This window comes from Eptesicus fuscus, chromosome 7, assembly GCF_027574615.1.
Source record: "Eptesicus fuscus isolate TK198812 chromosome 7, DD_ASM_mEF_20220401, whole genome shotgun sequence".
Classification (NCBI taxonomy): Eukaryota; Metazoa; Chordata; class Mammalia; order Chiroptera; family Vespertilionidae; genus Eptesicus; species Eptesicus fuscus.
The window spans coordinates 76,669,966-76,682,550 of record NC_072479.1 but is presented as its reverse complement, the minus strand read 5'-3'; the positions used below and the strand labels follow the sequence as shown (position 1 = coordinate 76,682,550).

General features: G+C 34.7%; 1 protein-coding gene across 1 annotated transcript in view; it reads left to right on the top strand.

Annotated features, from left to right (window-relative positions):
- Positions 1 to 6,113, top strand: part of ETNK1 (ethanolamine kinase 1) — a 53,027-nt gene extending 46,914 nt beyond the window's left edge. Inside the window, exons 7-8 of the mRNA XM_054719221.1 lie at positions 106 to 179; positions 512 to 6,113. Of these exons, the coding sequence (XP_054575196.1) occupies positions 106 to 179; positions 512 to 584 (147 nt within the window). The 3' untranslated portion in view covers positions 585 to 6,113. The remainder of the gene's footprint in view (positions 1 to 105; positions 180 to 511) is intronic.
- The last annotated feature ends 6,472 nt before the right edge of the window (positions 6,114 to 12,585 follow it).

The window sequence follows — 12,585 nt, the reverse complement described above, 5'->3', positions numbered from 1 at the left end:
TCTCCCATCTCTCCCTTCCACTCTCTAAAAATACAAAAAAAAAAAAAAATATCAAAAAGGGAAATGAATTATTGTAATTCTTGTTTTTTCTGCCTTTCTTTTTAGGCTTCTCATTTCTTTTGGGGATTGTGGGCTTTGATTCAAGCCAAATACTCCACTATTGAGTTTGATTTCCTTGGGTAAGTTTAATTTTACTGTATGCATTGTATTTATCTCTACTTTCTTTTGAATTAACATTGAGAACTCATAGGGGACATTGTAGTTATTATTTTCAATCAAATGTTATAAAGGTTACATACATTTAATACATGGTTTGAGAGGAAATCTGGTTTAATCTGTTAAATGCACTTAATATTAGAAAGGTGTCCAGTAGGTGGTGCAATAAACTAAAAATATGTTCTTTGAAAAAATCGTAAAACTTAAAAATTTAGTTGAGAAGGGGTGAGTGGAAATAAAGGGAGGATTAAGTTTTCAGCTCTGACTAATTTTGTTATTCTCTTTTTCTCACTAGATATGCAATTGTTCGTTTTAACCAGTACTTTAAAATGAAGCCTGAAGTGACTGCATTAAAAATGCCTGAGTAAAGATGTAATTATTCTCAAGTAGCTGAACAATGCTTGTGAATCTTTTCTTGAGAAATTCCGAAAAGCCAATTATTTGTTAAGATTCTGTTATTTAATTTGGTTATCTTGCTTTACAAATTATGCCTCTATCAACCAATTTGTTTTTTAAATAGACTGAATGATGTAAAAAAATATACCTACTGCTGTCAGTATGCAGTAGATTAGAAATTTGTTAAATCTGCAAATAGGTATAAAGATGTCAGTTTAATCTTTTTGATAATTTAATCTGCTATATGTGAATTATTTATTATAAATGTAACATGATTCTGTGACTGCTTTAATCTATCTCATCTGTTAAGTGTAAGCAATGAAAATGTTCCAGAGGAAACTTTTTTTTTTTTACTTTAATAAGATTAATTTTAGTTAAAAGTTCTAGATGTTCATTGTAACTTTTTTATCTTGATGCACTGTAAGTAAAATGGATCATTTACTCTTGAAATGCCAGACACTGATATAGATAACTTAGGATGTTCTTTGAAAAATACCTGTCTAGGAGTGTGAGATACATTCACTATCTATGGTAGTGGTACATCTTTTTAAACTGAATATTGGAAACTGTTTCTTTGGGGGGAATTTACCTTAGAATTTAATTCTCCTCTTCCTACAGAGTCTGGCAGTATAAATATTTACTGTATAATCCTAGAATAGATATGATGATTTTGTGTCACCAAAATCTGTATTCAATAATGTTCTCATATACTAAATGTGGTCATTTAAGTTACTAGTTTGCTTTTAAAATTTTAGTGTATCGAGTTTTTTCTAACCAAATGTTTTGTTTTACATATTGAAATGTTCTATGTCTTTGTTATTAAATAATAGTAGAACAATTGCTAATTTTGGAAACAAAGATAGAATACTTGGGAACAAGAAAAGTCATTTAGATTAATTCTGTTTTACCCCTGTAGATTCATTTTTTACATTTTGGTTTCATGCTTTAGTTGGCTTCATATCTTTGAAATGATAGCAAATGATTGCTTGATACATGTAGGTTCAGAGAAGTTGAGGTGTTAAAAGAATTAAATAAGGAACATTTAAGGCATTGATCTTGTACACTTAAAATCTGATATATCAAAATGTGAATTAAGCAGAAATACTCCTTGTAGGAAGGATTCTGTTTTTATTTCTCTTGATTTTGTTAGTGTATTTTTTTTTTTAATTTTGTTTTGGAGTGAGGATGATAATAATTATTTGGAAGGGAGTTAGATCTTTGGAATAAGTAAGCTTCATGTTTTGAAGACTGCCATGTGGAGTTGAGTAGTCATGGTTGTCTTTACTTAGAAAATTAGTCTGACAAGCTTTTCACTTTGGTCACATAAGTGCCCATGTACAAAGTTGGCTTAATGGATCTGCATATTCAGAATATGCAACTACAAGTTATCCTCTGAGAAATCTTCTGAGGAGTCATGTATTATTCCAAATGACTTATATTCTCAGATAAGTGCTTTAAAATACTTGGGTTATCTCAAGATGTTTAAAGGTAATCAAGTAGAAACACTTAAAGGCCATTTTAAATGGTAAATTCTAGTTACATAAATAGAATATGAAAATATGTCTATATCTATAACAGTGTTAGACCAAGATTTGTTTTCTACCTCCCCAATGTTAAAAATGTTCACTTGTTTTTATAAACCACATTGTTGTAGAATCAATAGAATTTTACTTAATTGACTGAATATGGAACCAATTAAACAATGAGTACCTTTTTATATAATGTTAGAGTGTACTTGAAAAATTGTTTTTGGTGGGATTTTCATCTGTGGTTGGAATATTATTTTCAATGATGAAGAATATGTAATACTCTTGATTTTTTTGCTTTCTGACTTAAAGTGAAACGTTATATATCTACATCGGAGGGGAGAAGATCATTTTTCTACCTTATTCCATATTCTTCAAACTATTTTGAATAGAGATTCACTGAGTCATTGCTGATAGACTCTGCATACTAGCTGTGACACTATAATAAACATTTCAGAAAGATTCATATAGAAGTGAATGTAAAGGTTAATAAAGGCTCTCACTCTAGTCCTGGGAGTATCTAGTGGATCTTGGGAACATAATCAGATAGTTAAAATATTTCCCTCACTCTTTGGTTAGGTTTTGGATGTTGTGATGCTCTCAGTTCTGTACAGATTTTTTTTGGATCATGCTGCAGGCTATTAATAGGGTTCAAAATTGCTTTCCTTTTTGTTGACCATTTAAGAGATTCTAAAGGAAAGACATCTCTCTAAAATGTGTCCTGTGGCTTCTTGAGATGTCTGTTGCCTTTTTATGTTAAGCTAAGGAACTTGAATGCCTTACCTAATAACTCAACTTGTAAGCTCATTTTGTAAATATGAAAATGGTTGTTAGAGAAGTGGCATTCATGTATACTCATTGTTAGTCAATAGACCATAGTGGCCTGGATGCTTAACAAGCAGAATTCCACAGTTATTTCCCTCTTTGTTCTTTACATACTTGTTAGAGCTTACCTGACCAGTAATATTTGATTCCCCCACCTCCCAACACCCAACCCCATGCTACCACCATTTTCTGGAAATCAAAGAGATGTGGTAGTAAATCACACTGTTCACATGATCATTTGAGATCAAAATGAGCACAAAACTCATCAACTAGGTCTGCCTGGAATGTATATAAAACAGTGTAAATAAAAATTTGTAAATTAGTGTGAATTGTATCTTGCATATGAGATTGTGTATTGTTTTTCATTCTCTTCCCTTTTAAAGAAAATTTTCTGTAAGGAACTGATCCAGTTCTTTGGTTTTATACTGGAAACAGCCAGCAGTTCTGGCTGCACAGCAGGATAACAAGAGGAACTGGAGATAGGGTTTATCAGTTTTTGTTAATGTCAGTACTTATTTATGTAGCCTCTCAGTGCCTAATATGACTTCTTCATTCTTTAGTTGTTCATTAGTTTTTGTGAGGTTAGATTCCTGCAAGTGGTCAATTAATATACACAGAATTCCATTCCAGGATTTCAAGCTAAAGCAAATTAAAAATATAATTTAATGATTGCAAACTGAAGTATTGTCTCTTCCTATTTTCAAGGTTAACTTTTTTTCTACAATAAAAATATGAAATTTTTGGTATCTCAGTGTGAATCTAAATCCCATGTATATAAGAGATATGGTAAATAATAGATGTTAGTTCAACCAAAGCATATCTCTTGTGGCTTCTCTAGACATAAAGTTGTTTATTATGGGATTGTAAACAACAAAAAGATGTAATATTTTAATGACTGCTATTTACTTTTTTTGCTGTACTAAAAGTATTTGAACTTCATAAATATGTTACTAAAACTTCCAGCAGTTAAAGAAAAAAGTCTCCCCACACACTTTGTTACAAGTTAAAAATCGCCACTTTACTAATTATACAGGTATTTCATTACACAAAGCTTTCTGTATAATTTTTAATTGCTTTATAATATAAATGCGAATACTATCAGTTTGATTTTCTGCTTTAAATTACCTTTAATAAGCATTGATACTGCATTCCAAAGTGATACAGATTTCAGTTGATAGACAAAGTTAATAGTGCTTTGTGCTAGGAGAGTTTTGTTATTGGCAGCAACTTGCACAACTTACGCAAAAGGCAAACGCTAGTAACTGTTATGCACAGATGAAAATGGAATTATAAGTATGTGATTAAAGCAGCTTTATCTTTATTTGAAAGTTAATTTGCTCTGATTTTTCTTTAGTTCAGTAGATTTTAGAATGTCCTTTGACTGGAAACTTAGTTACATAAGGCAGTCTTTTTTGTTTTGTTTTGTTTCTTTTTAAAAAAGAAATTAGTTATATTGAACTGCCTTTTTATTTCTTCTTATATAACACCTTATAGTGTTACGTTTTGGGTTTGATATCTTCGGACAGAAAAGCATATCAATTATTTTAAATGAACTTCCCCCTGTCTTTGAAGCTTAGTCTCTAAAATGTGTTACTATAAAAGAAAATGCTTGGGATTGCATTACTTGAAATCTTGAAAACTGAAATTAGTAAGATACATTACATAATGAATTAGATTTTTCTGAACACAATTTTTATGCTAAAAATTCTATTTCCGGATCACAATTTGAAATAGAAAATTTCACTATTTCAATGAAAAACTAATGGTAGTGCTTATAGAGAAGACCCATTTGTGTTGGGCATCCAAAATTAAAGTTTTAAGTAGATTTCTGTGCTGAAATCTGCTTTCTCTTCTTTCCTATGCACTTACTATGCTACTGATATTATCAAACCGGTTAAAATAAAATGTGTTAATTATGAATCCTATAGCTTTTCTAGTTACAAAAAAATTGTGTAAAATACTCAATATTTTTGTTTACATCTTAATCCATTAAAGGTATAAATACTCATTAATCATTTTAACAAACATAAGATACTTACAAAAATTGAAAAGGCTACATAGTGTATTTAAACTAGTTAGTGATGAATAAGAAAAAGCTGGCTAATTTAAATTGTTACATTAGTTAAATATTAAAACTCTAACAGGAACTTTCAAAGCTAGGTTGTGACCTGATGGTATCCATGTAAACTAGTTCATGTGTCCTGGAAAAGACCCCCAAAAAGCTGTGGAGAAAATGTGAATATTTGCTTGCCATGGTTGTGGTGTGCTGCTACTTCAGTTTTGGTAGTGACACACTGACATTTTTATTGTCCAGTAATCTGAAGAAGTTTCCTTTTGTTTGTACTAAAGTAACTATAAATTGGTGGAATTTGCGAAGGGAAAACTTTTAAACTGTATCTAGGAGCCGTTGTACAGCTGGATGAAGAAGTTTCCATGATGTGAAATATTTGAATTTTAAATACCATTAAAAAAAAGAAGATACGGCATCATTCCATGTTCTTAAATGATAATTTTCTTAAATGATAATTTCAAATGCAGGAGGAAAAATACCCCAGTGAATAATTGTCATTACCGTAGTTGTATGTTAAATTGGGAAATTGGCAGAAAGCTTAAATTTGTGTTTATCAAATGTGAACGATAGTAGTATAATGCTGCTTTGTATATACTGTAAGTGCTACAAATAGTCTCAGCACTGAAAATGTATTGATACCTCTCAAATGAATGCAACTTTTGAAGGAGGTGTTTTGATATGCCTCAGAAAGTATCTGAGAACTTGTTAATTTGTTTGGTAATGAAGATACTTCCTGTTCGTTGTTGCATATTTTCATGTTTAAAATTTAATTTTTACATTTTTACTACTGTTAATTTAAGTAAAACTTGTTCTGTGGACAAAATGGGGTTGCCAGTGAAGAAAATAAAAGACAGCCTCATTCATGTAACTGAGTACGTAAAAATATGTTTTTGCTCTATGTTCGTAAACGTTTAATGAAGCTGTTTGTATTTCTGTTTAAAATATAAGTGATGTTTAGGCTTTATTTCTGTTTAATAAGGCCTTTTACCATTGATTAAATGAAGGAATGTATCTTTTTGAAGAGATTTATATTCTGTAAATAAAAAATTGGTTGTAACAATAAAGTTGGGTTCTAGTTGCAGCGTCTCCGTAAATCTTGTCACTTCGACTAATTTTTGTGGTTTGCTTTTGTGGAAAAACAAAAGACTTTAATGTTAGTGTATAACTATTTGAAGTCATTTTTAAGTTTCTAATTCTCTGGTTTTATAATAAAGTGTTTAAAGGTTTTGAAAAAGTTTACTTTCAAAAATTTGGCTGAGACAAGAGTATAGAATATTATATAACTTATAAACAAATTCTGTTTACCTAGTGTAAAAATTCATTATTCTCTAAACCATTATACTGTGTGTCTTCACTGGGTGTGGTGCTGGAAACATGGCACTGTCTGGGACTTAGCATCTACAGTCTAGGAAGGGAGTATCCATTCAGCTAGCACTTATTAATGTCAGGTAATGTGCTAGATGGAGATACAAAGACACAATCTCTACCTTCCGATAATGTTTATCATGAGATCAATTCTCCATAATAAAGTCAGCAATGAGTAACTGTGTGTGTGTGTGTGTGTGTGTGCATTTAACAGAATGCTTTCCAATTTGGGTTTATGTGGTGTTTTCTAATGTTTAGATTGAGGTTATTTATTTCCAGCCAAAATACTAGAAAAGTGATGTGTCGTCCTTAGGGTATCACATCTGAGGAACTCGTTGATACTAATTTTGATCACTTGATGAAAGTACTGTTCTGTGTTTTCACTGAATATTTTCCTCGTAAATAATAAGCAACCTTTGAGGAGATACTTGAAGATTATGTAGTTATTTTAATGTGTTTTGTCTGTTGGTTCAACATTCCCTCTTTCCTGATTTAGCAACACTTGATAATTGTCTAAACCAATTTTTATTGTGATGGCTGCAAAATACTTATTTTTCAATTCTATTCCATACTCCATACACTCTGTATCTATCTACTTATTATATACCGTCCATGTGGCTGTTTTTTAAGTATAGACTCTCAGGTTTCTATTTTCAGTGGATTATGTTACTGGACATACTTGTATTGATATTAAAATTGTATGAGATTTGGCTTTGGGGAACCTTGTCAAATCTGGTTCCTGTGACATTTTGATATGCACCAATATTTTTTGCGCACTTTACCTCACTTTCTAATTTTGTACCTTCCCTTCCTGAGCTCTGGAATCAACCATTTCTCCAACGAGCCTAGTTCTTTTTAGAGGGAATAGTACTCAGAAACTTAGGTCTAGAAACTGTATGCTTATTGTTCCTGGGATATCACTGATCCTACCTGGCAAAGCAAGAAAACACACCTACCTCTTATATTGTATGTAAATTTATCTTTTAGAAATTGAGATCATACTGACACCTTCCATTTCTAATTCAACTTCACAGTTTTTCCTTTCCTCCCATTTCATACTTGTTTTTTTTACTTTTTTCTTACTCTGATAAAAGATAAGTATTTTTGTTAAGAATACCATACAATTGGTGTGCCATTAGCTCTGGATTAAAGTGGTGTCTCCCCATTTTCTCATTTTAATTAAGTATCTTGTGGGAGGGGATACTTTGAAACTGATTTTTAAAAAATTAATTTTAGCATCTATTGGCAGTTTTGCCTGCAACAATCATTGTGATGTTTACTGGGTGTTGATTTCCTATTCCCTCTTTCCTCCTACACTCTAAACTGGACTTTCACTGTAAGGAAGAGCTGGACCTTCCGTATTCACCTCTATCAGTAAGGACACAAAGATAGTTAATTCTATGAGCCAAACTCTAACAATCATTTTGTTGTTCAGTTTGTCCCAGTTTGGTGATTGAGAGCTCCTAATTGGCTACTATATCGTTTCATCATGCCCACATTATTTTTTGAGCACTTCCCTTTCCTGCAACATAAAGACATTCCTGGCTAGGCTTGTACCTTCCTTGCCCTAACAACCCTCAGCTCAACTATTTCTTCAAGGAGCCCTGACACTTCATTTTTAGAGAATATTTAGAAACAGATCTAGTGCCAGGTGTAGTCATTGTTCTGGGGTGTTAACTGCTAAATTCTGTCAGTTGACAAAATTAGGAAATTACATTTAACAATTTTTAGCATACATAACACTTGCATCTATATATCCTGATCCATCTGTTTTTGTAACTTTATTTTGATCATTTTAGACTTCTAAAAAAGTCAGTAGAATAGTTAAGTACACTTACATATATTCTTTTTCACAGTTTCCTAATTAATATTTTACTTCCTTTGCTTTATTATTTTCTCTATTTCTTTCTGTGAATTATTTGAGAGCAATTTGCACACAAATATTCTTTGCCCCTCAAAACTTGTATTTCCTAAGTACACTGTCTTCTTACCTCCACTGTTTCTGATGAGTTGGTGATTATATATTTTTATTGATTTCAGAGAGGAAGGGAGAAGGAGAGAGAGAGAAACATCAATGATGAGAGAATCATTGATTGGTTGCCTCCTGCACACCCCCTACTGAGGATCAAGCCCACAACCTGGGCTTGTGCCCTGATGAAATTGAACCTCCTGGTTTATGTGTCAACACTCAACCACTAAACCACACCAGCTGAGCGTTTTGGCAATTATTTCAGTTGTAGAATTTTTATTTGATTATTTTTAGAGATTCTGTTTCGTTTTTCGGATTTCTTATTCATGATGAGCATAGTCTATATCTTTGAGCATGTTGTGATAGGTGCTTTAAAATCCTTGTCTATTATTTTCAACAACTGGGTCAATCTCAGGGACCTATTGATTTGATTTCTTTTGCGTATACTTTACATTTTCCTCTTTGTATATATAGTGGTTTTGATTTGTGTCCTAGACATTAAGATTGATATATTGTAGATATGCTTGATTTTGGTATGATCCTCTGGAAACTATTGATTTTGTTTATTTTAACAGGCATGTAACTTGGCTATACTCAAACCTCAAATGCTCTGGCTGCTGTTATTTGGAGAGTAGCTAAATTTTTTGACAATGTATATGCAGATTTTAGTGCCATTTCTCTCTGGATCCTTCTTGGAATTTCTTTTCATACTTTCCAGCTATTGAACTCTGTTCTTTAGTTCTTCAAGTAAGGCTGCACGTTTTCTGAGTTTTAGCTGTTCCATAAACTTCTGACTTGTGGCTTAATGTTAACAAAATGGGCAACTTAATGCTATTGTCTTTTTCTAAGTGTAAAATCTGCTCTAGTTATATTTTGCTGTTGGTTGCTCTCTAGTGCTTTTAGGTAGTTCTGTATATTACTAGAAGCCTGTTGCACAGATTCGTGCACTGGTAGGGTCCCTCGGCCTGGTCTGCGAGGTCCCAGATTGCAAGAAGGCGGTTCTCGGGTGACGCACCCGGAATCGGGTGCCCTCCTCTCTTTTCCCAATACTATGTCACTTTCTCTCTTTATCTGTCTTGCTTCTTTCACTTTACCCTAAGTTTGGCTGTAACTGACGACTTGTGAGCATTTAGCTGCAAAATGCAATTATTTAGCAAATAGGATTTACTTAGCCTGGAATCTAGTCGGCTTAGGGCAGGACCCTGCTCAATGTCAGGCTCCCACCCAGGCCCTTCCACCCAGTTGGAGTCCTGTGGCGGCAGGAACCTCCTTCTTCCCACCTGAGCTGCTCCTTTGCCTCCTTCCCTCCCTGGAGGTTGCCCGCTGGTGCTACTGTCTGCCCGAAAGGAGGAAAGCTGCAGCCAGTTTCCCAGCCGAGAGTGGTAGTGGGAAAATTCGCTGTCTCCACTGGAAATCGATATTAAGTGGATGGGCCGGTGTGGGCACCAGACGTCGGGGCCCAGCCAGTAGGCCCTGCACGTCTCATCATTTAGCTAATTGAGTTGAAAAGTTTCTGTAAGGGCCAGACCCATGACCTCTGCAATGGGCTAGAGGCCTGGTGCACGGATTTGTGCACTGGTGGGGTCCCTAGGCCTGGCCTGCAGGGATCAGCCTGAAACCAGCTCTTCGACATCCCCTGAGGGGTCCCGGATCGCAAGAGGGCGGTTCTCAGGTCATGCATCATGGAATCGGGCTCCCTCCTCTCTGGTTCTGGGTTCATTACCCAAGAACCACAGCTGCCAAGTCACCACAACTCTGCAGCTCCTGCTTTGAGCGTCTGCCCCCTGGTGATCAGTGCACATCATAGCTACTGGTCGGCTGGTCTGCCAGTTGGCCGGTTGCTTAGGCTTTTATATATAGAGATATCACAAGTTTACCTATGGGAGCACTGGTACAATAGGAGCTAGTACACCATCACTCAAGGTAGCTTTTTTAGTTGGCAATATAATTGACTAGAGGCCCAGTGCATGAAATTCATGCTCTGGTAGGGCCCCTCGTGGCTGCCAGCTGGGTACTCCCCTCAGCTGGCCCCAGGCCCTGGTTGAACTCCCAGACTAACTCCCAGTAGAGGGGACAATTTGCATACTATACGCTTTTATTATATAGGATAGGATAGTTTGAATTGTTATAGATGTTAAAGCTTCTGAAAATTATACCTTCTTTAACAAATACCATGTATTTTAACTTAGAGTTTTAATTATATTTCAGAATTTGTATTTTCTTTTTACCCAAGAATTGCTTGTTTAATAGAAAGTTAATTTCTAGGTGGAAGGATCTTTTTTATTTTTGGGCTCTTAATATTTTGAGTTATTTCATTGTTATCAGAAAGTGTTGTTTACAATATTTCTATCCTATGGAAATTGATGTTTTGACCTAATATGTGATCCACTTTTGGGAATGCTGCATGCTTACTTCGAAGAAGATGTATTCTCTACATCAGGGTGTAGTCTTTTATGTACACATAACCACAATCACACAGTCTATCCTTATTATTCGCAGATTTCATATTTTTTAACTTGCCTACTTACTAAAACTTATTTGTAACCTCAAAGTCAATTCTTGGGGGCATTTTTGTGGTCATCTGTGGCCATGCACGTTTGCATTGCTGGACATGTGCATTCTCACCTGGGGCTGAACAAGCGGATTCTGCCTTCTTGTTTTAGCTTTCATTCTGTAAACAGAGGCCCTTTTCACCGTACATTTATTTAGTGTCACTTTTTTTTCTTTTTCATTTTTGTTGGTGGTTTCATTATTTAAAATGGCCCCCAAACATAGTGCTGAAGACTTCCTTGGTTTGGTCTCACCTCTTCAGCTTTAAGGCTCACTCCCTGCCCTATACTTTGAGATAGAGCAACACCCATCTGCTTATAGTTCTGAAACAAGTCAATCTTGTACATATCTCTGCTTTTTTTTTTTCATGCTGCTTATCGTTTAGACCGGGTCAATTCTTACTTTGTTAAAACTTTAAAAAGCTTTGCTCAAAATATTCTGAAAACATCATTTCCAGAAAGCCATCTCTCTCTTCTTGGCCAATTATCCCTTCTGGCCCTCTTCCCCTGCCTCCCTGCCGCGGCCCAGGAACACCTCTTATCAGTGACTTTATCTCATCTTATTTGTCTTTATGAGTTTGCCTTCCCAAGTAGATTTTATGCTCATTAAGAATATGAGTTTGATAGTATCTCAGTTATGTAATGGGACTTCATGTTTATCAAGTGGAAGTATTAAATTAGTTAAGAATTACTGCCAGTCAAGCTAAAAATAAAATAAGAAAGCAGTATTTGATATTGGAGAGACATAAACCTTGGAAATGACAATCCAGAATAACTTTTGAGTTGATAGGATTTCATTGGGGAAGCTGTACTTCACTATTTTGAAAATTAGAAATTCATTTTATTTTTTACCACATACTTCTGCATATTTGGTTTTTATTTAGTTGAGTCTCAATTTAGAGAAGTATGCAGATGCTTTGTTAACTGCCATTGATTTCCTGGAGGTGACCAGAATTTAGTGTTTTTAGAATCCTAGCATCCCAGTAGCTTGACAAGCCCTACCCAGTGCATATTTTTAAAATGTATGTCCATAGCAGTGAAAAAATGTTTCCTCTCTAGATGAGTTTCAGTCAAAATCTGTAATTGTTTTTCTTATAATATTGCATAAATGTCAATAAAGCCCAAGCCAACCATCATTGATTTATACCAGAAATTAAAATTTAAAGTGGCCATCATTGCCCGGCTGGTGTTGCTCAGTGGTTGAGTGTTGATCTATGAACCAGGAGGTGACAGTTGGATTCCCAGTCAGGACACATGCCTGGTTTTGTGGGCTCGATTCCAAGTAGGGGGCGTGCAGGAGGCAGGTGATCAATGATTCATCATTAATATTTCAATCTCCCTCTCCCTTCCTCTCTGAAATCAATACAAATATATTTTTTTAAAAAAGCAAAGTGGCCACATATATAATAAAAGCCTAATATGCTAAGTGTCTGGTTGTCCGGTAACATATAGTATTAGGTAACATAGGACAAAGAACTCTGCTTGCCTAACCAAGAAAGAAAACTCACTGCCAAATGTCCGTTCAACCAATCAAAGTGTAATATGCTAATGATATGCTAAGGCCACTCAACTGCTTGCTATGATGTGCACCTACCACCAGGGGCAGATGCTCCGACCGTAGGTTAGCTTGCTGCTGGGGTCTGGCAGATAGGGACTGAGCCAGACAGG